We start from the raw sequence: 26583 nt of genomic DNA, 5'->3' as shown, positions 1-26583 counted from the left end.
GTTGTCTATTTTTTTGTGCTTGGTCTGATTCTTCGCGATCAGTAACAGGCGCCTCTGTGTCTTGGATTCACGCTAGGCTGGGGATATTTCGTCTAATAAGAAATCCAGCGGGACGGTTTTATTGTGAAGGGAAGATATTGGGTCACAGAGTTTCATGAGATCTGGCGTCAAACTTTTTTAAGCTGTCTACGTTTCGCATCGGAGATGTTGATAAGTAGATGTATCTAATATTTTCTCTTTTAAAGATAATTAAGGAAATAAAGAAGCTTCCAGAAAAATAACAGTGTTCACTAAATGTAGCATACATGAAAAAATCACAAAAATTACTATATTTTTGTAGTGCGAAAAACTGTTACAAATGTAATCATGTATAAAATAATAACATTCCCTTGAATTTTCAACTTATATCTAAATTTGTAGAAAAAAGTAGTATACAGGGTCGTTCATATGTATGGAAACGGTCGATTAGCTCCTAAAGTAAGATAGCTATCGAAAAATCAAAAGGCACAAACGTTTTAGGTTTTTTTTTTGTAATCTATTACAATAAAGAAAAATTAAATATACAGGATCAGTTGAAAAGTCATGACGAAACAAAGTTGCTTCTTCTTTAACACCTTGTATATAATTCCATATTTCAATTCTTCTCGAAATTCTAAACAAAATTCATACAGTACAGGGTGATTCACTATATTCTGACCCCCCTATTAACTTCTTTGGTTTTACAGTTATAAAACAATGTGAAATACAAACGTTGCACGACTTTTTATGAAGTTTTCAAAATATAGTGAATACCCTTTACATCATGTACCTAAATTAACCGTTTTCGAGATATTGAACTTAATGTGTTTTTTTTACTACAAATTATAGATTATTATATTATAGATTATTTTGAAAATAACACAAGATGGAAGATATGGATATCATTTAATGTTATTATTAGTTTTTTTACAGAAAATAAAAAAGCATAATAGTTCAGGGTTGATAAAAATGTATGAAAGGAAAAAATGTAATTTTTTAATGAATGTCCTGGATATTTTAAATTCTATGAAATCAATAGTTATGCCAGAATAAAAAAGAGAGGAAGCAAGTTTTAATAAACAATTTTTTGGAATTTTATTTTATAAAGTGCTCAAAGTGTTCACCATTTACCCCCTGACAGTAATGAATTCGCTGAACAAAATCTTGTAGTGAATCTAAAACGGTGTTGGGAGGAATAATGGAAATTTAATGTCTTATCCTTTTCTGCAACTCTTCGATATTTTGCGGCCTATTTTTGTAGACTACATTTTTCATGTGACCCCACAGATAAAAGTCAAGCGGTGTCGTATCGGGAGACCTAGCTGACCATTCAATTGCCCCTCTGCGTCCAATCTACTTATCAGGAAAAGTCTCATCTAGATACCTACCTATGCCCGTACCACACGCCCAAATTGTGAAGCCCCATCATGTTGAAATCATCATCATTAAAACCTTAATACGCTCGGTTTCACTAAAACGTGCCAATTTTGCGAGAAAATTATTCACACTAAATGTATTTTTGACATTTGTTGTCAAGATAATCGCTATTAGACAAAAGAACGACACGGCGTTGTTATGAAGCTAGAAACACTCAAAGATAATTTGATGGACTATAAACTTAATGGACTAAAATATTTTCGTATAATTTGTAAGAAAATGATTTTCAAAGTTCAATATTTCAAAAACGGTTAGGTTTAGGTACATGATGTGCCATATGAATTTTGTTTAGAATTTCGAGAAGAATTGAAATATTGAATAATATACAGAGTGTTCACGACTCTTTCACTGATCCTGTATACTTAATTTTTCTTGATTGCAATGGATTTTAAAAAACCCTAAAACGTTTGTCTTATGATTTTTTTTCTATCTATCTTACTTTACGAGATAATCGACCGTTTCCATACATATCACGGACCCTGATATTGAATACAATTTATCATACCTCTGTTATTATTTAAAATTTCTTATAGAAATTTTTCAGATATATCATGATGGACATGACCTTGAGGATATTCCCAGTAAATTGGTACTTTTAGACCTTTACTGCTGATATGCTTTAGCTGGGTCGGATATGCAAACGTGTTATGTCAGCGTGGTATCATCCTAGTCATGAATAAATTTGTTCAGAACAAATGAAAACTGACCACGTCCTTCTCCTCGAGGAATAACACTTCCCGTATCTCGCAGCCGCTGAACGCACTGTAGGATTGTATTTGTACATGGGGGGTGACGTTGTGGCCATCGTTCTCGGTACAACCTAGTCGCCGCGAGCGCATTTTCTCCGGCTGCACCATACACTAACACCATATCGAAACGTTCGGAAATAGTAAATGCACTGTTTTCTCGGTTCATTGTAAAACTAGTTTGTGCACAAACTAAAAAATTAAGCAAAGTAAGAAATACGAATCTCGTTTTTAATGTAATCGGCACTATTCTTATTTTTTATTTCTTTATAAAACTTACACTTTCACTATCGTGGAATTACAAAATAAAATCTCTCACTTTTTAACACTGATGCGTCGATGGACGATGCTTAATATTTAATAATTAAGTGAATAATGAATTCAATACAAATACAAAATCAGTAGACAGCACAAATTTTTTGACAATGTAACCTTCTTTTAGTATTACTAGTATTAGATTATACCGACTTAAATTATAAGGTTGCATCTTGGGTGGCATAAAGACATTTCCAAAGTTTTTATTAAATAACACAGGGTCGGCTTTCATTTTCGTTGAATAAATGAACTTTAATTTACAAAAAAAAAACGCGAAGATAGAACTTATTCGTATAAGACTTTTTTATTACAAATATCATCAGGAAGCTGTAGTTTAATTATTATAGATTATACACGCCACACCATACAGTGTACAGTGTACATAATTCTTATTTGTCACGATTATTAGCTGTAAAATGTTAATGATAAGCCATAAAAAGTTACAATCATATTTCATAGTGCTTTTAAATAATAAAGCATTTCAAAAAAAATCTAGAAATTACAAATTATGGACATTTTCTATATAAAGATGTAGATATACATTTTTAATATGTATAATCTTGCATAATAAATTGGTAATTGATGCTGTATTTCTGTGGAAATTAACGATTTATTTTCCTTCTCATATAAATTTGCTACTACTGTGATTTATCACATTAACTGCTAAATACTTATTTATTTATAGCTGAATGTATTTTTCCCTCAGATTCGCATTTCCGCTTGATACTTCCAACTTACCCTGCGCCTGATTTCCTTCATTTTCCGGCTCTATTTCCGGGTACACTTCCCTCACCATTCGGCTGAGTCGTTTCGTAGGATCTGAAACACAAAAGTACGTTATGAGTCGGGTCAACAAAATCTGTGTTTTCATCGAACAAAGCCAATAAAAATACGAAGATGTTTACCGGAGCTGTTCCGATATTACATGCCGGACACGTATTGTTGGTGTATTTTATTGACAGAATCGAATTTAGAGCGCAAGTGGTGCCCTCGAAGTAATAAAATTTAATGAAACGCGATCGATTTGCTATCCAGTTTTCCGTAGCGGGACAAATCTTTTAAATTATATTTAACATGTGGGATGTTTCTGAAATATGGCGCCCAACTGAATTAGGAAATGAGAAGCGGAAAAAAATCCTATGGAATTGAGTCCAAAATACCTGCTAAAAAAGTTATAGGGCGATAATGGTGCATCGCCAGAATCACACTTTTTTAAATAACTCTTAAATGGCTGGTCAAATACAAATGATGATAAATAGGATTCACTGGTTTTTCTTACATCGATATGTTTCTGAAAGAGATATTTTTGAAACATTTTATACAGGGTGATTTTCATTTGTTTTTATACAATTTTTAAGAATTTGAAATCAGAGACATGTTCCAAGTTCAAAAGTAGCATATTTGTCAGTGTCATTTTATGTTGCAATACTTTAACATTGATTACACGTTTGTACGATCAATGTGTTACAAAATGCTAAGAACGCAAATAAAGTTTTAATTTTTTAATAATAATTGGTCTTTTCATTTTGGAAAATCGACGCACAGGAGACCACTACTTCAATTTTTTCCAAAATGAATTACAAGTGCAGAGGATGTTCTTATAAACATGAAAATGCGAATGTACTATCAGCACGATAGAGCTCCTGCACATTTTGCTCGTCCAGTCAAGCTATATTTGAAGGAGAGGTTTCCAGGGTGTTGCATTGACCGCTGTGGTCCTATTAGTGGGCCTACAAGATCTCCAGACCTCAGAGCACAAGATTACTGTTTATTGGGCTGGTCCGAAAATTAAGTGTAAAACGTTAGAGTGAACACGCGGGTGGCACTAATTCAACGTATCATCAATACTCAGTTTATTAAATGAATTTGGTGTGTCCGAATCACTTTTGCAACTTTTCCAATCGTATTTACAAAATAGGTATCAATTTGTTCAGCATCGTGGTTTTAAATCACACAAGTTTCATCAAATATCTGGTGAGCTTCAAGGATCTATACTTGGACCCTTACTCTTTGTTCTTTTTGTAAACGATATCATGGTTGATTTACATCTACACCATTTAATGTATGCAGATGTCAATAAACACCATTGCCGACTGCTATATGTGCTTAATGTCATTAGTCTGTGGTGTCTAAATAATAATTTAATGCTAAATGCCTCCAAGTGTAATATTCATTCACCCAAAATAAAAATTCTGTACTATTCGATTATAAATTGGATAATATAATATTGCATAGACCCGATTACATAAAAGACATTGGAGTTACATTTGACCTTACATTATCCTTTACAAAACATATAGACATAATTGCGTCGTCTGCTTTCAAGAATATGGGGTTCATAATAAGGAATTCCAAATGCTTTATCAGTATTTCTATACTACGATTGTTCTTCATCCGTTCTAAATTAGAATATGCATCAATAGTCTGGAACCCAGTTTATGCTAATCAAATTGCAACTTTGGAAAGAGTACAGCGTAGATTTATGTGTACTGTGTACTTATTGGATGGTACATATCCCCCTCAGGGTTTATACCACGACATTTTTAGTCTACCCGCAGCACGTAGTAACATTCTATAGTAGGATCATATTCGACGCAAAGTCATCATAATCATTGCCTGTCAAGGGATCCAGTGCCATACGCTTTTAAGGGTTTTAGAAATTGAATAATTTCTTTATACATTATGAAGTGCCGAAGGGATCAGTTCACGTCTGGCGCCCTTGTTCCTACAAAAATTCCTTTATTCTCATAAACTATTTATTTTAAATGTAATTTATTATAAATCCAATTTGTTTTTTAATTTCCACATATGTACTACATTTTACCTCTGTACGCACCACTGTTGTTTATTTGTTTTTTGGAGGCGCTCTCTGTTTTACGATTAAGCTCGCCAGGTTAGTATTTGACGTATAACCGACCACTTCGATGCACCTGGGCGACTACAGCTACTACCAGAACACAGTGCGTATGCAGCGGTATTTCAGATTTAACATTGAATTTTATTTTAAATTTGAAATGGTTTATCTTACGCCTCCTAAAAATGATGACACGATTTTCCTTTGATAAAAGACCGACAACTTTTTGCTCTATTTTGCATCGAATACGATCCTACTATAGTAGCATCACCATTATATCTGATCTAAATTGTTTGCAAGTACAGTGAGATAGAAAATAATGTCTTTCTTTTTTGTTGTTTGGCTAATGATATAAAAAATGCTTTACTTATGTAGTCATATCAGTTTTTTATAGTTTGTTGCCTTTTTATTTTGTTCTTTATATTTGTGTTATTTGTAAGTTTGTACTATTTTTATTCTTTTTTCTCTATTTTTTCATAGTTAATTTTTCTCTCTTTTAACTTTTTTATATTTTATTATTAGACTTAACATATCCTGTTATTGGGCAGCGCCTATTGGATATGTGTTTTAAATAAATAAATAAATAAATACTGCAGCACTTGTTAAAGAAAAACACGCAGCAACTTGGACAGCTACAGACGCCCTTCGTAGACGAAGCAGAAAGTGTTTAGAGGTGATTGGAGGTGATTTTTAATCAAATAACACTATGATTAATACAATATCAATAAATTATTATTTTTTATTGAAATGTCATAGCTTGAAAACAAGTGACAACCGCATAACAATATTTGAGTTTTTTTGTTATTCCTATATTCTCCCATCTCACCCTGTATAATAAGTTTACAAAGTTGCCATGACCTGTTAGGTACAATTTTTTCTCGAATGCCTCATATTTAGCGAGTTTGAAAAAAAACAGGAATTTTTAAAATGAATGACATTTTCTCATAACTACAAATAAAAAAGGTTTCCAGGACACAATCACGGGAGATACTACATATTTAAAGTAAAATGTTTCCCGACAACGCTGGTGTTATAAAATTGAATTGGTTCGGAAAGAAAGTAGAAAGAAAAATATTTGATTTTATTTAGCAGACGTAGCGATGCTGACTGGCACATTGGGAGGTGGGCGTGTATAATCTTTTTTTTATGGCTACTTAAGATAATAACATGATTTCTGAACCCAGGGAAAACTGCTCGAAATGTTTCCTATTAACTGCCTTTAGAATAGAGCACTAGATATCGATTCGATAAAATATCCATTGTGGCATAGAAACAGAACCCGACGTTGCTTTAGAAACCAAATTTCGCAATTTGAAACGTTCAAAATACTTTCTAAAAAACAATATTTATATTATTGATAGATATAGATATTTTCTCACAATCTTACACATTTTTTTTTATATAAAAAGTGACCTACTTCTTTTTTTTTTCGATATGGTTTATAGAATTTATTCAAACACATTTTAATATCATCAAATTAGTTTGTTGTGCTTCTTTTGCCTATACGCATAATCAAAATTGACTATTTCTTAGTTACAAAATTTTTTTCTGGTTGTTTTGTAACATTTCACTTGATAATCTTCATCAACAACAGCGAATAAGTTCGCTCTGAGGACCTAAAGCAGACAGTTCATATTTACGTTGGCAATAATATCATTAATGAATAAATTAAAGAGCAAGAGTCCCAAAACGGAACCTTGAGGAACACCAGATGTTGCATCAAATTTAACATGGTGATCTACATATAAACACTTATCGTTAATATATGATGTTAACATATTATTTATTGTTTATTGGCTAATTGAAAGTAGACTGTATTACTTCTTTTATTATTATATTGACATGATATTGTGCATCTGCACTCTTAGAAGGTAAGTTACAGACTGAGCTAGACTGTCACCTGCTCTGCTTTTTGTCATTACATTGGTAATACTAGAGGGTGTTGTTTTTTGTCAATCATTTGTTATAATGGGGGAAAAACCTTACGAATTAAGTTTATTTAATATAATACGATAGTTAACCTTTATAAAAATTGTGATGCTAATTTTTAAGCACATGTTAAAAATAACTGTAAGTAAAAACGCAGACATTAACTATAAAAGATGGTCATGGTAACTATAAAAGATCGTCAGAGCCTTTAAAGAATATAAGCTTCAACCTCTCGATGTCCGTAAAATATGGCTTTTAGAGAAAGGGGAAATCTGTATAAATTCTGAACATTCTGTGAGTCATATGAACTAGGAAGCTAATAAACACTTTCCAACAGCAAAGCAAAAGCATCCATAACATCTTGTAGATCATTATTTCTTCAGCATGTTAAGTCATAGACTGAAATATCAAAGAGCTTAGTCTACAGCAACTAACTTGAGACAAAAACTTGTTTGGATTGGATTTTAAGGTAATTTTTCAAGTGTCAATAAATAGTTGTGTTTATATTAGCAATTCCTAATACATAGTTTCTAAAATGAGGAAATTCATTTAATAACTTACTTAACATCAGCTGTACTAACAAGAAATATTAAATTCCTCAGACTATTACAAATACATTAAATAATATTTTTTTAAACAATTAATTACATCTCGCTTTCCCTTTGGTGAATTATTAAGATGCTAATAAGGTTAAAATTTAATTGTTCTTTAGCTTTGGAAATTTGCTTCCTGTTCATAGATTTAAAATGTTTGCAAATAGTTCTGTTGTTTACTGTGGGATAATTTTTACATGCGTCAAAGAAGGAATATAATTGATGACGATATATCGAAGTTTATCATTGAACGCAAATAACAGAATACTGTAGATTGGTATCTCAGTGCTTAAAACTAAACATAAGCGGCGCTCCAAGCGGTTGCGCCGAGAACTATTTCTTAAAAGCGGAAAGTTTAAAACATTAAGTTACAAATAGAATTGAAAACCCTCAGCTTAGAGTTATATTTCCGTTCTTTATCATTCAAGCTGATAGTATAAGATATTGTCGTGGATTTGGATACGTTAACTGTTCACTTGATGACATAGCCCCACGTTGGGCGCCATGTAGCGGATTTGGATAGGTCGTTCGCTCTGGTTGCGGATTCTTATTGGTCCGACTAGCTTGCGGTGGAACTGACTTACCCTCATCCCACCTTACCTTATTCAGAGGGTCGTAGACCCTCATAATGAATCCGGAAGGAGCGGTTCTCCTTGAGTTCGTTTTCACCTGCGGTGCGAGATGTTAGTCGCCCGCTTGCCGATAAAGGAGTTTCCAAGTATCTAGAACGTTTCTCCTTTAACGTTAGCCACGAGGGAAGTCAGGGAAAGACGCGGATATTTTCGCTCTTCCTCCATTGTGAGTTCAGACACTTGCAATTTATTTTAATAAAAGTTTGTATTATTTATTTAAATGTTTTGGAGTACTGAGTTTTCAACTGAATCCTGTATGTTAGTGGCGGGTCTGTTACCCTAATGTCGTATTTGCGCACTGGCTGAAAGCACTTGAGTTTTTTTAGTGTACGGCCTCCTTAGAGTGCCGGTACGGATAGCTTTAGAAGCTTTGTATGGATTGCAGTATAAGAGCTGTGCGTGATTGGCAACGAGAAAGCTGTATATGTGAGCATTGCGCTCGGTTTGGTAATTTATTGGAGAATTATAACTGGAAATATGGTCTCTTTAAAAATTCATGAGCTTTATTGATTTATTTAAGTTTTGATACAATGTATGCAACACGGTAATCGCTTATACAATATGAATACATGAGTACATACTCGGGCCAGGCATCTGTGCTCTGGTTAATAATCTGCGAGAAATTTGAGTTGGTGTTAGCACAGTGGCTGGGTGGATTTCGCTAGGTGTCCTGATGTGGTCTGGTTTAGTTCTAGAATTTTGGACGCGGAAAAACTGTGTCCTCGGGGATTGCGGCCGTCTCTAAAGGGTTGAAGGGCTGAAAATAAAACCAGCGTTTTCAGCGAGTCCGAAAACGTATCTTTTGCCGTTTTTATAAGGGTTTTGGGCAATTTCATTTTTTGATAATTTTTCCTACGAAACATACATAAATATAGCTGTAGAAAATTAGAACAATTTTTTTTTATTTAGAGTAAATCTGATAAAAGCAGCTTGTTCAGCAAATCGGAAAACGTATATTTGGACGTTTTTATAAAAGGTTTGGGTACTTTCATATTTTGGTCATTTTGCCTATGAAATATATGAAATATATATAATAGCTCTAGAATATTAGTACAATTTTTTTTAGTTAGAGTAAATCTAATAAAACCAGCGTTTTCAGCGAGTCTGAAATCGTATATTTGACCATTTTTATAAAGGGTTTAGGTACTTTCATATTTTGGTAATTTTTCCGACGGAATATCCAAACTATAATATAGCCCATGAAAATGCATGACATTTTTTTTAGTTATAATAAATCTGATAAAAGCAGCATGTTCAGCAAGTCGGAAAACGTATATTTGGACGTTTTTATAAAAGGTTTAGGTACTTTCATATTTTAGTAATTTTTCCTATGAAATATATGAAATATATATAATAGCTCTAGAATATTAGTATACATTTTTTTTTAGTTAGAGTAAATCTAATAAAACCAGCGTTTTCAGCGAGTCTGAAAATGTATATTTGGCCGTTTTTATAAAAGGTTTACGTACTTTTATATTATGGTAATTTTTCCTACGGAATATCCAAATAAATAGCCCATGAAAATGCATGACAACATTTTTTTTTAGTTAGAATAAATCTGATAAAAGCAGCATGTTCAGCAATTCGGAAAAAGTATATTTGGACGTTTTTATAAAAGGTTTAGGTACATTCATATTTTAGTAATTTTTCCTATGAAATATTTGAAATATATATAAATATAGCTCTAGAATATTAGTACAATTTTTTTTTAGTTAGAGTAAATCTAATAAAACCAGCGTTTTCAGCGAGTCTGAAATCGTATATTTGGCCGTTTTTATAAAAGGTTTAGGTACTTTCATATTTTGGTAATTTTTCCGACGGAATATCCAAACTATAATATAGCCCATGAAAATTCATGACATTTTTTTTTAGTTAAAATAAATCTGATAAAAGCAGCATGTTCAGCAAATTGGAAAACGTATATTTGGACGTTTTTATAAAAGGTTTGGGTACTTTCATATTTTGATAATTTTTCCTACGAAATATACTAAACTATAATATAGCTCATGAATATGCATGACAACATTTTATTTTAGTTGGAATAAATCTGATAACATCAGCATGTTCAGCAAGTCGGAAAACGTATATTTGCACGTTTTTATAAAAGGTTTGGATACTGGTTACTGAATTTTGGTTAATTTTAAGGTCATTTAGTGGTGCGAGTTTGAAGTCCGAGGAATCGGAGGACTCTTGGCGGCAATCGTCTCATCCGAGTGCCTTGGCGGGTAAGTTTTCGAAATTTAATGTGGGTGTCTCTGTAACATTCTGGTGGCAATAGCAACGTCTGCGGAGCGAGAAATATTAGAAAGATCGGTGAAAAATTGAGTAAATAGTGTTTATATGCTTTATTTTCCTATTTTACGGTTAGGAATTGTGTGGATATTCAAAACATAGGCAAAATTTGCAGTGTATGTATTCCCCCACTCCTCGGGATTCCGGTTCTATAATAGTCTTGTGTATGGATTGTAATCTTGACGAGAACTTAGAGAAGCGATGACATAATTTTATTTAGAAAAAAAAATGTATGTTCGTACATTCATTATTATTAATAAAGCTTAAAGGCGAAGTTATATCTCGCATTACGTATTCAGCCGGCATGCCCCCGCTTTTATGATTTTAAATTTTTATCATGGAGCGAATTCTTTTATGGCGAGTAAAAGTAGGAAACGGCCGATTTATGCAACGGACGTTCTAGATGCACTATGAAACCACCTCACGCCATTATCACTAGTGTTGGGGAGCATTAGCACGTAATTTGCGATCAGATATGCCCGTTCTTAGCCCGCCTTAATTTCGAGATATTTCCTCATGTTTGCACGAGCCAAAATAATCGTTTTCATTTACACCCCGGGCTCCTTGAGCCGTGCGAATTGCGAGCGCACGAACAATGGCTCTTTTTTTTGTAATATTCTTATCCCAGCAGAAATAATTTACATTGTTAAATTGTGTAACGCAATTGTTTTTGTTTAAACTGTCCCGTAACACCGGTATGAATTGTTTAGAATGATAATTGTTTATTTTTTCTATGCGCCCGTGGAAAGGTCAGTGTGTGGGTAACAAATTGAATGGTTAGTGCTGTTGCATCTAAAACATTTAAGTGCAGTGCAATCGCTAGAAATTATGTTTGGGTTTCTAATAGTTTGCTTACCGTATTTTGCGCAACGTACCGTATACAGGATGTATGCAGTATAAATTAAATGTTGTTCGTTGCTAAGCGCATCACTTGAGAACGGCTGGACTAATTTGGCTAATTTTGTTTAATGTTAATAATAATCCGAATAAGGTTTTTAGGGAAAGAAAAATTGGAAAAGTTGCCCGGAAAATAGGAAAAACAAACTGCTTTTTTCTATGTGTGAACTGAAGACCATAACTCAGGTTTCGAACGATGAACATGCTTATGTATGTATGTATGTATGTATGTATGTATGTATGTATGTATGTATGTATGTATGTATGTATGTATGTATGTATGTATGTATGCATGTATGTATGTATGTATGTATGTATGTATGCATGTATGTATGTATGTATGTATGTATGTATGTATGTATGTATGTATGTCGTTACAACTAAATATATCACAGAAATGACATATAAAATTATAATTGTGGGTCATGCAGAAAAAGATTTTAATCCTACATTATTATTGATGTATGTATGTATGTATGTATGTATGTATGTATGTATGTATGTATGTATGTATGTATGTATGTATGTATGTATGTATGTATGTATGTATGTATGTCTGTATGTATGTATGTATGTATGTCGGAGGGTGGTGGAATTGTTTTTCCACTGCAGCACTTATTAGGCCCCTTGTACACCCTCCTTCATTACTTTTCTTCAAACCATCCTATTTACTACACGGGTTGCTTGGTGGCAAAGTCTCGGCGAGTTTATGTATGATAGCATGGTCTTGAGTTACAGAGATTTTCTTTGCTCTGTTCTCATTACCATTTATCGGGGACCCAGGTCTCTGGTAGGCTGCCACAGTCACGTCCCCGAGTCTGCCTTAGGTCACCCATCCAAATTCCAGCCTGCGTCCGTGATCTCGGTAGATCGAAATCCACCGGCCAAGGCAGGTCCCTTATGGACATGTCTAATTCTTTTTTTGTTTTGTTCATTATTGTCCTTGGAACAATTACGTACGAAAGTCGGAAAATTCGGAAAAAATGCAAAAATCATAATTTTGTATGCACTCTCGATCATAATTCATAACTGACAACTGACGATTTTTGTTTTGTTCGTTCCTGGGATGAAAATAGCTCAACTGAATGCTTTCAATTGAAAAAGAGATCTGGAAAATCTGGAGAAAAATCTGGAAAAACGCAATCCATTTTAACGCATGTAAAATTTCCCGCTGGCGTACTCCACAATAGTTAATGGATACAATGATCACTCAGAAATACGTTTTTTTTTTCATTTTTACTTTGTTTACACATTTCCAAAAGCTTTTCACAAATTCACAAAACGATCACGAAACAATTTATTAAAATTTGGACAACACAACGTCTATCAACGTCAGTTAGTAAGTAATATACAATGCGTTCATGATGAAAGAAAAAAATTCGTTTAAAATTCGGGTAATTATTTTGAGGAAAAACGCTCGGACACGTCGATTAGTATTTTTTGTTGCGGACATAAGAAAATTGTATAGAGGGTGTCTCAAGAAGAACATAATGTTTTTAAATGGAAAACCCTGTATATTACGCCATTTTTTAAATTGTAACGTAAATTATGAACACTTTTTGTATAACATAACATATCTCTAAAATCAGCGGTTTTCATAATAATAACGTTTGAAATGTGATAAATTTAAAAATGTTTATCCATTACTTAAATAACAATTGTTTTATAATAAATGTTCAATGTTTTGTCTGTTTACTTCAATACATTTTTGTAGTCGAAGGATTGCTCCCCGTTGAACGTTTTCAATTACCTCTGCTGGAATAAGTCTTATTTCCTGGCGTATTCTCTGTTTCAGGTAATTAAGATTATTTGGTCTATTCACGTAAACTTTAGATTTCAAACAACCCCATAAGAAGAAATCTAAAGAGGGTAAATCCGGTGATTTTGGTGGCCAGTCAATAGGACCTCTGCGTCCAATCAATTTATTAGGGAAGGTTAAGTCAAGAAATTGTCGAACTGCAATTGCAAAATAAGGAGGTGCCCCATGGTGTTGGACCATGTCGTTTTGAAGAATATCTAGATCTTGTGGATTAGGAAACATAATAGCTAAAGCGGGGATAAGTTCAAACTGAAGGATGTCTAAGTAGCGTTCTCCATTTAAATTTTCTTTAAAAAAATAAGGTCCAAGAATTCGGTTTTCGACAATACCTTCCCAAACATTTAATTTTTGACGATGCTGTGTGTGACAGACTTGTGTCCAACGAGGATCTTCAGTTGCCCAGTAATTATTAGTGAACCAATGTTTGTCATTTTCTTTTTTAGATTCTTACTGTGTATTCTTTTTATTAAAGGACAGGGTGCCTGTGGTGTGTATTAATAATGCGAGTAAACAAACCAAGATGGCCAACAATGCAGTAACATGCTCCAACATTTGTAATCAAAGGCAGAGCTATCGGTAGAGTCAGCGGTTTCAAAAAAGTTCTTATCGTATCATTGTGGCAAACAATGTTTTTGCCGAACGAAACCTTGGTTTATTTGCATTATAAATATTTCTCCAAGATTGTAAACATCCTTTATCATTTTTTCTGCAAAAAACATCTATCTGATGATTTATGCGATTGCAGCAAAATCTATGACACTAAAATAAATAAGTATAATAATAAACTAATTGTTGAAATGTATGCTGACTTCTCATATTCAACTGTCATTGTCAGTAATCTTTTAGGTGGAAAATAATTTTTTTGGGAATGTAAATCCTAATCCAACTTTTCCAATGACGTGTCACAAACATTAATATCTTTAAAGTGATTTAAAATTTCTATCTGTGAAGTTACATCGAAATTCCCACGCAATTACCCCTACCATAAAATAATTTTTTATTTTTCTCTGAAGGATAGTCCGTATGTTAACTACAAAATGTAACTTGACTTTTATACAAGCTTCTCATGTATGAAGCAAAACAAAACACTAACTTGACTTGAAGTAACCGACAAACGCAAAACCAAAAGTTGTAAATTCCATGTAGAATCCTGCCTGAGCTAACTTGATTTGGAGTAGAGGATGCTGAGGTTATCTTTAAGTGAAAAACGATAAATTTCCTCTACTGCCACGGAGAGACACAGTCGGGACAGATTAGAGTTAACAGTAATGTGGGATTCCTTTGGCAAGCGTGTACTTTTAGTTAGTAGTTTCGTATAAATAGTCGCTTGTTGGGAAGTTAAACGGACAAAGTTAACCAAATGAGACTTCACTTGGAAATTATTTTGCGTGTGGTCCATGTTTCACTCCAATTTCACTTTACTTACTAATACGAGGTGTATAAAAAATTTTTCTTTCATATTTCCTCTTTAAAATTTTACAGAGTGGCTCATATTTTTTTCTCTTAGTTGTTCAGCCGTTAATAAAATTTTCTGTTCAAAATGGACCTCAGTTCACTGAGATCATATATTCAGAATTTTCAATTTTTCTGCATATCTGAATGAAAATCTTCCAACACCTTCTACAAGATAAGACATTCTATGCAAAAATTGGTATAATTATCGTTTGTAAACTGTATATTGTAACAATACATTATTTTTGTCTGTTTTACTTATTTTTATATTATTCTCTATACAGTGACATGATCTATACAGGGTAATTGAGTCATAAAATCATTTAATTTTAAAAACTTATCGTAGAAAATCGAAAAAAATTTACTCGACGTTTTAAAAGATAAGTAAATTTCCCCTTAGCTTCCACTATTTCGGTCCTCAACTTTGCATCACATTTTCTGAAAGGGAATGCGCCAGCGGACCACAAAACGTTCGAACATTGAAGAGAAACAGCTAATTTCCCCAATCGTTATGAATTTTGCAATTGCTTTCAAAATGCAGCGGATCCCAGCTTTATTAACAAAATGCTATGGACGGATGAGTGAGTGTTTGTCATTTTAAATTGATAGGTTGATGAAATGAAACACTCTTGTTGAATTCTCAGTGCAGACTAATTTATTTAACAGGCTTAAAAAGAAGGATGGTTTATGGCTACAAGTGTACTTTCTCCTATGTACCTAGAAAACGGGACCCTACTGCCAGATGTTCCCACTATATATTTGGGCTAATCTTAACATAGGTACCATACTACTCTTTGAAAAGGAATAAGTCACACAATAAAGTATACGTACTACAAACCGAATAATTAATTGAACTTAATACTAAAAACTCATATTCAATTATTATAAAACATAGTGCAAACGTTAACAATATTTAAAATATTAAATTGTAATAATCTAACATTCGAAAACAATTATTATCCATATTTGTTTTTATTAACACCTAAATAATACTTGCTAATATTTAAAATGTAAAAAAATCTAATTTATTCAAGTGTCAAAGTAAAAAAGTCTGTTTATACCTTATCCTTCACTACGTATTAAAAATGCAGTAAAAACTAGGTTAGTGACCGAATAATATGGTACGGTATGGTATTCATTCTCGATAAACCTTGGTGGGTCAGCGGTCAGGGGCGGTCCAAAGGGTTTAAATAATGCTTTTCATTTTTTTTAATCGCGCAATCCTATTCTATTAATTTTTCCCTATTTTCCCTTAACATTAACGACATAAATATACCTTAACCAAACTCATTTTATCCGCAAGATGCACAGATCAAGAAGCAGTGACAGTGACAATGATAGGAAACCTTAATATTGGCTATTGAATAGAGGATTTTAAAAGGAACTATGACATTCAAGTTATTTTAAATCATCGTTCAAATGATCATTTTAGATGAAAAAACCGCGGAGTGCTATTACATTAGAGGGTGGGAATTGGAGATAGGGGTGAAAATGCATCCCTTTCAGTTTTTTAGTTGTAGCTCGAAAATGAAGCAAAATTTCGCTATAGTTCATAGGAAAAATTATTTAGAGAATTGAATTTCCCATCGAGATGGCTTATTTAAAGAAATTAAAAGGAGAATTTTATGCGAAACAATCGTTAATAAACAATTTGAGAAAGCAAAAAATTCGATTTTCTGATTTTTTATATTTTTGCCTCTACTTTTTTTTGAGTAAATATAGATACAGGCATTGTTTCATAGAAAAAAAAAAGGTAGATAAAATTTCCTTCAAAATAAGAAGTTGTAAAGTATTTTTGGATAAAAACTGATTAATATATAGCAGCTCAAACTTAGCCAATTTTTCGATTTTCGACGCGTTTACCCTTATAGGTTTTAATTCTCATTTTATGCAAAAAGGAAGGAAATAAGACGTTCAAGGATTTTCATCGCATGACTTGTTCGAAGGGTAATTAAAAATGAAAAAACCGCGGGGTACTATTAAATTAGAGGGTTGAAATTGTAGATAAGGATGAAAATGAACGTTTGCAGTTTTTTAAATATAGCATGAAAACGAAGCAAAATTTCGGTATAGTTCATAGGAAAAATTTAGTAGAGAATTGAATTTCTCATCGGAATGGCTTATTTAAAAAATGTAAAAGGAACATTTTATGCAAAAAATCGTTAATAAACAATTTTAAAAAAAGCAAAAAATAAGATTTTTTTATTTCTTTAACTTTTTTAATAAAATAAATTAGTAAAAACTTGAGAATTTACCTACAATAATGTTTATTAATAATGTATATACAGTGTGTCCACGGATGGAGTTGACGAGAGGAGAAAACTCTTTTGTTTTTGACTTTATCGAAAAATGTCACTCTTTATGAAAAGTTCTGCCCCTCGAAAAAATGAGACTGTCATGTCAAACATCTTAGGTTAGATATACAGGATGCCCATAAATTAAAAAAAAAACACGAAAATACTCGGGAGAGAAGTACCATTATTTATTATTTTACACATTTTTATAGAACAAATCTGTTTATAACCTCAAATGATGTCCTAGTATAAATTTTAAAATCAAAATTCGATACAACAACGATGTTTTTTTGCAAAAAGTAAAAATTCAACACAATGTTATGAAATGTGTAAAATATTTTAGCTAAATCTTCTGAACAGAATTATAAACAATAGAAACGGCGTTGATGCAGTATTACTGTAAGAAGGTAAAAGGTTCGATCGATAATTATCTTCAGTAATGATGACAGTTATTTAGGGAATACAATTTTAATTAAACGCTAATAATTCCGTCTTAAATTTCGTAAGAATCCTTGAACTTTTTAATTTGAACTGCTGCTATCAAGTTTCTTAGCAAAAATACCGTGACTTGAAGAGGACAAAGGGCGTTCTTCGTTAGCAGCGATTACTTCATCTATCAAAAACTGCATATTAATTGGTAAAATTATTTTTTCCTCCCAAATCCTCACAGACGATCCGTCGAATATTTTACAACTAATTACTATACAATGTCTTGTGCGAAACCTACGCCGGACGTGAAAATCGCCGACGATTATGCAACACGGCGTTTTTTTTTAATTGGCCATATATCACAATGCATTATAGGCATGCACGTTTATAAAGTGAAAGTGATGAATTTAAACTTTATGTAACACTGAATAATCGTCTGTTGGGTTATAGAGAAAGCAGGTAAAACGTAATGTTAATGTAACATGCCCCTAGGGGCGCTGTAAGCGTATTTAAAGAGTGGTTTTGACGTGTCATCACTCTGGAGTGTGTATTGATAACTTTTCCCGGTTCGGTTTTAGCTTGGACGGCTATATTGAATTAATTTTGTGATTGTGTGATTGTCAGTTGTTGAAATGTGCCTTTATCATCATTTTTTATATTTTTTTAGTTGGAAAACTTCACCAAGTTACAAAATAAATTGTTTTAAGTATAACGTTTTCTATGAATACGGATCTTAGTTCGCTTCGTTTTCGAGATACAGGGTGTTGAAATTGCAAAAAAATATATTTTTAAATGTCTCTGGGGATGTTTAATGTAAACTAGTGAAAGTTGGGCCACAGGGTCTTCTAAATTCCACACGACAAACTTAATTAGTAATAGAAGTCCGCAAAATAAGGAATAAAATTCCTATAAACATGTATTTAAGTTTAAAAAAAAATAACATATTTATTTAAATAACTGAAGATGTAGATTTACCCAATAAAAGGAAAAAAGGAATCTCAATGGGTGTACAAATCTGCAAAGCAGTGGCGTTATTTAGAAAAATATGCCACCGGTACCCTGTATCTCCGCCACTGGAGCATGTAAATTTTAGGAAAAACACTCAGATTTTGGAGACTGTTTACATAAATATATGTGCCCAATTTCAAATTATTTCACATACTAGTTTTTAAATGATTTAAAAAAATTAAAAATATTTTTTGAAGTTTTAACACCCTGTATCTTTTAAATGATTCTAGATAAAAACTGTATAGGAAAGGCTCTTTAAAATTCACCAAAGAATACGAGGTTTCATTTTTGGATCATCCTGAATAGTTGAATAGATTTGAAATATAAAAGTATGTTTTAGAAATAAAATGTATATAAATTTAGTGCTTTAACCATAATTTTTAAACAGTATAACAATAAAATATAAAAAAAAACATTGCTGTAGTAATTTCTAAGTACCTGCAAGCAGAACAACTCGTTAAAATATAAAATGTCTACGTCAATGACCTGTTTGGGCTTTTGATGATTACATTATATTGCAAATTGTATTTCGAACAAATTAAAAAAATTATAAACTCGAAAGCAATTAATTTTTCAAAAAAAGTAAAAGAAACCTTGTCCCGTAAATAACAAGGAATTAAATTTAATTTTCAAAGTATTCAGCGTCATCTAAGTTCTGGAGTTTATATTAACAGTACCAATCCGTATCTCCGCTACTGATTGAAATATTTGTAAATTAATTAAATTGATTTTTGCCATTAATTGACTAAATTATTAACGTAAGTTTCATCCATCTACGTCAAATATTATTAGAGATGTTTGAATAAATACAATTTTTTAAAACCTGAATACTCTGAATCTTCGAAATTTTTTTATCCATATTTATAGGAATATTTTTTCTAATTTAGAGGGGTTCCATCTGTAAAAAAAATAATTGATGCGATTATTTTTGCTTGATTTAAAAGCAATGTAATTATCAAAACCCTAAAAAATCATTGACACACAATTTTTTTTTGGATCCTCAAAGATATCACAGAAAATGTGATATATTTTCTAATTTCAACATACCGTATCTCGAAAAAGAAGTACCTCTGTACGAATTTTTTTCCTTAAAGTGATTTGTTCTATCATCTTTCCTATTAAAACGTGGACCGACATGCATACCGAAATTTGTGCTTTTTAGGTCAGTCGATACATTATGTATTTTCTTTTATGAAAAAGAACATAATTAATCGTCCCCTGACAGCGCCGTAAAAATTGCGAAAAAGTGTTTGAAGAAATATTTTTAAGACACGTAGCTCGTACAAGAGTTTTGTCACCTTTACAGGACCGCGACTAGCTTTGTGCAAGAAAGACTATGATTAATTGCTTCTTGACAATGACACGGCTGTATTGTGACTTAGATATGAACAGATAAATGTAAAACACGTTGCGTAACCCCATGATTGTCGCGTTTATATGCGCAAGCCATGTGTCCAGCATTTTAGAAAATCTAAGCCAGTTAGAAACAATATCGCTTCACTTATACAGGTTCAATTCTTATATTTTCCATCGTGTTCAATTTGTATGGGGGTTACAAATATGAGTTATTTAATTAAACACAGGGTGTGCCGCAAGGTTCGTTACTTGGCCCATTGCTCTTCGTTCCTTTTATTAACGGTACCGCTTACGATCTTATGGTGTAATAGTGACGGCTTCCCTTAAATGATTTCATGTGTGATGCCCTTTTTCAGACTTTTTTTTTTCAGAATTCCTATTCTAAAGTCGGAATTCTTTGTTCAAAGTTGAATTCCGATGTTTAAAGTAGGAATTGCGAGTTTAAAATAGCAATTCAAAGTTTAAGGTTGGAATTCTGAGTTAAAGTTGAAATTCTAGTTTGAGTTTAAAGTCGGAAATTTGAGTCGATAAAAAATGAATGAAATTCAAGTTCAAAGTTAGAATTCCTAATTTAAAGTTTTAAAGTTCAAAGTTGGAATTTTGAGTTTAAAGCAAGAATTTCGAATAAAAGAGCGAGTATAAAGTTTGAATTCGATTTACTAAAAATGGCCATTTTACGCCTTCGTTATTCAATGTTCAAAGTCAGAATTTCGAGTTTAAAGTTAAAATTCCGAGTTTAAAGTGTGAATTTCGAGTTAAGAAATAAAATTAATTAAAAGATCCCTTTACGTCATCGTTCTTAAATGTTCAAAGTCGTAATTCCGAGTTATTCTAAGTTTAAATATCGGAATTCCTAGTTTAAAATCGAAATTCCGAACTTAAAGTCTGAATTTCGAGTTAATAAAAAAAATTAATCAAAAAGACCCCTTTACGTCTTCCTTCTTAAAGCCTCAAAGTCACAATCTCGAGTTAAAAGTTTGAGCTCCGTGTTTAAGGTCAAAATTCCGAGTTTAAAGCAAGAACTTTGAGTTTAAGAGTGAGTTTAAAGTTTGAATTTCGAGTTACTAAAAATGCCCATTTTACACCTTCGTTCTTAAATGTTCGAAGTCGTAATTCTGAGTTATTCTAAGTTTAAGTATCGGAATTCCGAGAAGAATTCCGAGAGAATCGAAATTCCGGGCTTAAAGTTTGAATTTCGAGTTAATAAAAAAAATCAAACGACCTACGCCTTTGTTCTTAAATTCTCAAAGACGGAATTTCGAGTTTAAGGAATAAGTTCCGTGTTTAAGGTCAAAATTCCGAGTTTAAAGCAAGAATTTCAAGTTTAAGAGTGAGTTTAAAGTTTGAATTTCGAGTTACTAAGAATGGCCATTTTACACATTCGTTCTTAAATGTTCAAAGTCAAAATTCCGAGTTATTCTGAGTTTAAGTATCGGAATTCCGAGTTTAAAATCGAAATTCTGAGTTTAAAGTCTGAATTTCGAGTTAATAAAAAAAAATTAATCAAAAGATCCCTTTCCATCTTTGTTCTTAAATTCTCAAATTTATAGTTTAAGTATGAGTTCCGTGTTTAAAGTCAAAATTCCGAGTTTAAAGTGTGAATTTCGAATTATTAATAATGAATGGACCCTTTTACACCTTCGTTCTTAAATGTTCAAAGTCGGAATTCTTTGTTCAAAGTTGAATTCCGATGTTTAAAGTAGGAATTGCGAGTTTAAAATAGCAATTCAAAGTTTAAGGTTGGAATTCTGAGTTAAAGTTGAAATTCTAGTTTGAGTTTAAAGTCGGAAATTTGAGTCGATAAAAAATGAATGAAATTCAAGTTCAAAGTTAGAATTCCTAATTTAAAGTTTTAAAGTTCAAAGTTGGAATTTTGAGTTTAAAGCAAGAATTTCGAATAAAAGAGCGAGTATAAAGTTTGAATTCGATTTACTAAAAATGGCCATTTTACGCCTTCGTTATTCAATGTTCAAAGTCAGAATTTCGAGTTTAAAGTTAAAATTCCGAGTTTAAAGTGTGAATTTCGAGTTAAGAAATAAAATTAATTAAAAGATCCCTTTACGTCATCGTTCTTAAATGTTCAAAGTCGTAATTCCGAGTTATTCTAAGTTTAAATATCGGAATTCCTAGTTTAAAATCGAAATTCCGAGCTTAAAGTCTGAATTTCGAGTTAATAAAAAAAATAAATTAACGTCTTCGTTCTTAAATCCTCAAAGTCGGAATTTCAAGTTTAAGTATGAGTTTCGTGTTTAAAGTCAAAATTTCGAGTTTAAAGTGTGAATTTCGAGTTATTAATAATGAATGAAGCCTTTTACACCTTCGTTATTAAATGTTTAAAGTCGGAATTCCGAGTTATTCCGAGTTTAAATATTGGAATTCCGAGTTTAAAATCGAAATTCCGGGCTTAAAGTTTGAATTTCGTAATAAAAAAAAATTAATCAAAATACCTCTTTACGTCTTTGTTCTTAAATCCTCAAAATCAGAATTTCGAGTTTAAAGTATGAGTTCCGAGTTTAAAGTAAAAGTTTAATGTCGAAATTATAATCTTACAAATAGTGTGTTATAAAAAAATTAATTAAAGAATTCTGTTACGCCTTCGTTCTTGTTGCTGAAAGTTGAAATTTCGTTTTGAAGCAGGAATTCTAGTATTAAAATCAAAATTCCGTGTTTAAAGTCGAAATTCCGAATTTAAAGTCTTAATTAAGAGTTATTAAAAAAATTAAATAACTCTTTCACGTTTTCATTCTTAAATCTTCAAAGTAGGAATTCTAAGAGTTTAGATTTGGAATTTCGAGTTTAAAATCGAAATTTCGAGTTTAAAGGCGGAATTTCCAGTTTTTTAAAATTATTTAAAGGATGCTTCAGGGCCTTCGTTTTAAAAGAATCTAGCCTCCAAAAAATGCAATTTTAATTCACAGGCGTGTTAATGTTGCAGAAAATATTTTTTTTTGCTTCCAAGACAGAAACAGATCCACACTCGCCATTTGGCGAATGCATATGCAATATTTCGGACCAGTACCTCTTCGAAATAGTATAAAAATCCGTATCAAACGCGACGGTTCCGGCGATTTTTGCATCTGTGACTTATGCGACGCGCCGCACAAGAAACGGACACGGCTATCCCTTTATTGATTTATGCACAGATGCCTCTGCGGTTACGGACGAAAAACAGCGTCCAATTATGAGGTAATCAAGTCGATTCCTCTCGTACCTCAAACAGAAAAAAATATATATACTGTATTGGATCGGACGCGCTTGGCCGACGGACCATGCATCCTCCAGTAAATGCGAGTTGCTGCAGCGGTGCTGGGGTTCAATAAAGTGCAAAAATATGAATCATTTAGATTTTACCTTTATTTTACTGCGGTCGACATGTATCGGCACTCGCGGTAACGAGGTAATTAAAGTTTTATTCCTCTCTCCGACCTCGTTGCTCGATTGATGCGGATTCGGCCAGCGAGGCGCCCTTATTTTTATTTCTGTTTACGAGTGCTTCGTTATGGATATAATAAAGAGCGAAGTGCATGCTGAATAAAACAGGCGTACACTGTAACGTACACTCAGAAAACTTCGCACATATTTTTGTACATCACGCAACAAAATTTTTCAATGAAATGTTGTCATTTTTCTAATGCGCATAGCTTCGTAAATTTTCATCGCATTAAGATGATTTTTTTTCATTTTGTGGGCAATCGTCTGTAATTGAAAAAAGATCTATGCGAATGGAAGCCAAGCTTTTTTTAAATGTGAATGTTTCATGCATTGCCTGGATCGCCCCGATTTTTTCGAAAATAATACATAGACCATCGTAAAGTGCACTTTTTAAGAAGCTTGTGTAATAAATGTGCTCATATGCAGGGTGTTTTTAAATGAAGTAGCAAAAATGGTACCAGTGAATGTAGAGCCAAAAATAAGAGGATTGAAGTAAAAATACCTTATAACGAGCGTTCAAATAATAACGTGGTCGAAGTTGGCTCTGACACATTGGACGTAGGGAATAGCTTATAGCGACCAACTTAACCTCATTTCTCAACGAGCTGTATAGCAGCTGTCAGTTTCAATAACGTTAATGACTATATAACTTTATTTTAAACAATAATCGTGATAACAATAACAAACAATTAAAGGAGCTGCTGAAAGTGTCCCCCTCCTTGTTCCAAGCACTTTTCACACCTAATCCTCAAAGAATTAAAGACATTTTCTAAGATGCTCGGGGTATTGTTAATTTCACGAATCTTGTCTATAAGTCGAGCCTGCAGATGATTTAAATCAGGAATAGGCAGTTCAAAAATAGTGTTTTTAAGGTAAGGCCACAAAAAGAAATCACACGGCGTAATATCACATGACCTCGGTGGAAATTCATGTTCAGCATTGAGACTTATTAGTCGATTTTGGAAAACTTCCCTCAACATATTCATCGTCTCGCCTGCCGTATGTGCCCTTGCGCCATCTTGTTGAAAGTAAAAGTTTGTAATTTCGTTTTCTTCCAGCTGGTTAACAAATGGAGCGATAATTTCTTCTCTATACCTTTGCGCAGTAAGAGTAACATTAAAAAAAATAGGTCCATAAATCCTCCTTCGATTGAGAGCACACCAAACTCCAATTTTTTGAGCGTGTAGAGGGCCCTCGACAAAAAAGTTATCTGGTTTTTCAGAACACCACATTCTCATATTCTGTGAGTTTACGTAACCACTTAAATGAAACCAGGCTTCATCAGAAAAAAAGGTGATATTATGAAGTTCACCGTAGTTGTTTAAAAACCATTCACAAAATACAGCCCGTCGCGGAAAATCAACTTCATGAAGTTCTTGCTGACAAGTTAAACGATAGGAGAACAAACGCAAATCTTTCTTTAACACTGTGTGGCAGGTACCGACTGATACTCCCACCATTTGTGATAAAACACGTACAGAAGTTCTTGGCGCATTTTCCATTATTTGTTGGACATTTTCTTTTAATTCTTCAGTCCGCTTTTTAGGTCGGCCGCTTCCTTCTTTTCTTGTTACACTGCCCGTTTCACCAAAAACATTAACACAACGCTGAACTGCACTTTGAAAAATTTTGTACTCAACAACGCCGGGAAATTGATTTTGAAATTCTATGAAACATTCCTCAATAGAATACTTCCATATTCCATCAATCTTGCGTCCATTTCTAAAGTAGGACTCTATGATAAACACTTTTTGTTTTTGAGAAAACACCATTTTAAACCCTTTTTAAAACGAAAATATTCAAATTGATAGCGGCGATATAGCGCTTTGACAGATGACGTTTAAGTTCATTTGCTATACACTACGCCCTACATCCAAATTTTCAGAACCAACTTGACCACGTTTTTATTTGAACGCTCGTTATGAAAGTTGCACCCCTGAGGCGATATACCCTCTTAAAGGAGGGAGATTGAAATTCACATTTTAATTTTGTTCTTTAACATGAGACACGAAACTTGGTATGAGCATCCTACTAATAAAGAGACAACTTTTCAATATTTTTTCGATCATTGGCGTATTTTATAAAGGAGTGAAACAGTCAACCCCATTGCAGTATTTTATTAGAAATTTTTTATATGAAACAAATTATTTATTAAAAAATATTTATTGGGAAGACTGATTTATTGCGCAACTTTTTTACCACTTGTAACTTTTCGATGAAACCGATGGTTTTCTAGTAAAAAGATTATATGCGTCATCGTTCACTAACGAGGTAATTGCGAAAATTTGTAAAAATAAAGTAGGCGGATGTTATAACAAATAAATTGTTATTTATCATATTAATAAATTGACACTTTCTGTCAACCAATAATTAGTACCAGTTGATTAATTTATTATCAGAATAATTATGGCAAATAATATTTATACCAATGAATCAATATACATACATGCAATGTAAAGACACTGCTATTGAATAATATTATATAACTGTATTAATTGTATGCACAAAAATAATTGAATAAGGTATGTAGAGGATATGTATAGCCATTGTTTTCAGTGTACAAACGTACCAAGCGCCACACATTCATATTACGACAATAGACTATTTTCCACTCTCTTTTATATAACAATTCTTCTAGCAGCTGTAAAAACAAATACACAATTGACTTTACGATTCCCATAGTCATAAATAATTCCGGTATTCCAGCTTTCGTTTCGTCAATAGAATGAGGCGTTTTCGTTTGTCTTTCCTTGCGCTCAAATGCAGTGTAAAGTACATTCATAGATTTAAGAGATCAGCGTTGATTTGAGTTCAGTTATAGTCTTTCCGATCTCAATTGAGGAACCAAGAGGTTGGCAGTATGTACCAGGTCGGTCGCTGACGCAGCAACTCGACATTGACATATTTGAAAAACTTGTTCCCATATTTATTTAGCCATACCTATATACAGGTCTGGTCGTAGTAAACGTGGATGTATACTCTCAGTTGAAGAATGTATGCGCGGGCAAAAGCCGTACACAGGCAGCCGAACTGGGCGACTGGGCAATAAATCTCAGCTGTTGACAAGTGGTTGACAAATT

At 32.8% G+C, this 26583-nt stretch overlaps 1 protein-coding gene across 2 annotated transcripts in view; it reads right to left on the bottom strand.

The window, feature by feature from the left end:
* Positions 1–26583, bottom strand: part of LOC108904269 (mucin-3A) — a 126820-nt gene that overhangs the window by 11684 nt on the left and 88553 nt on the right. For both annotated transcript variants that reach the window (XM_018706750.1, XM_018706751.1), the window contains one exon: positions 3255–3335. In XM_018706750.1, the coding sequence (XP_018562266.1) occupies positions 3255–3335 (81 nt within the window). The remainder of the gene's footprint in view (positions 1–3254; positions 3336–26583) is intronic.

The sequence above is a fragment of the Anoplophora glabripennis genome, unplaced genomic scaffold (assembly GCF_000390285.2).
Source record: "Anoplophora glabripennis isolate ALB-LARVAE unplaced genomic scaffold, Agla_2.0 scaffold46, whole genome shotgun sequence".
In the NCBI taxonomy this organism is placed as follows: Eukaryota; Metazoa; Arthropoda; class Insecta; order Coleoptera; family Cerambycidae; genus Anoplophora; species Anoplophora glabripennis.
This window is presented reverse-complemented; position numbering and strand designations above follow the sequence as displayed.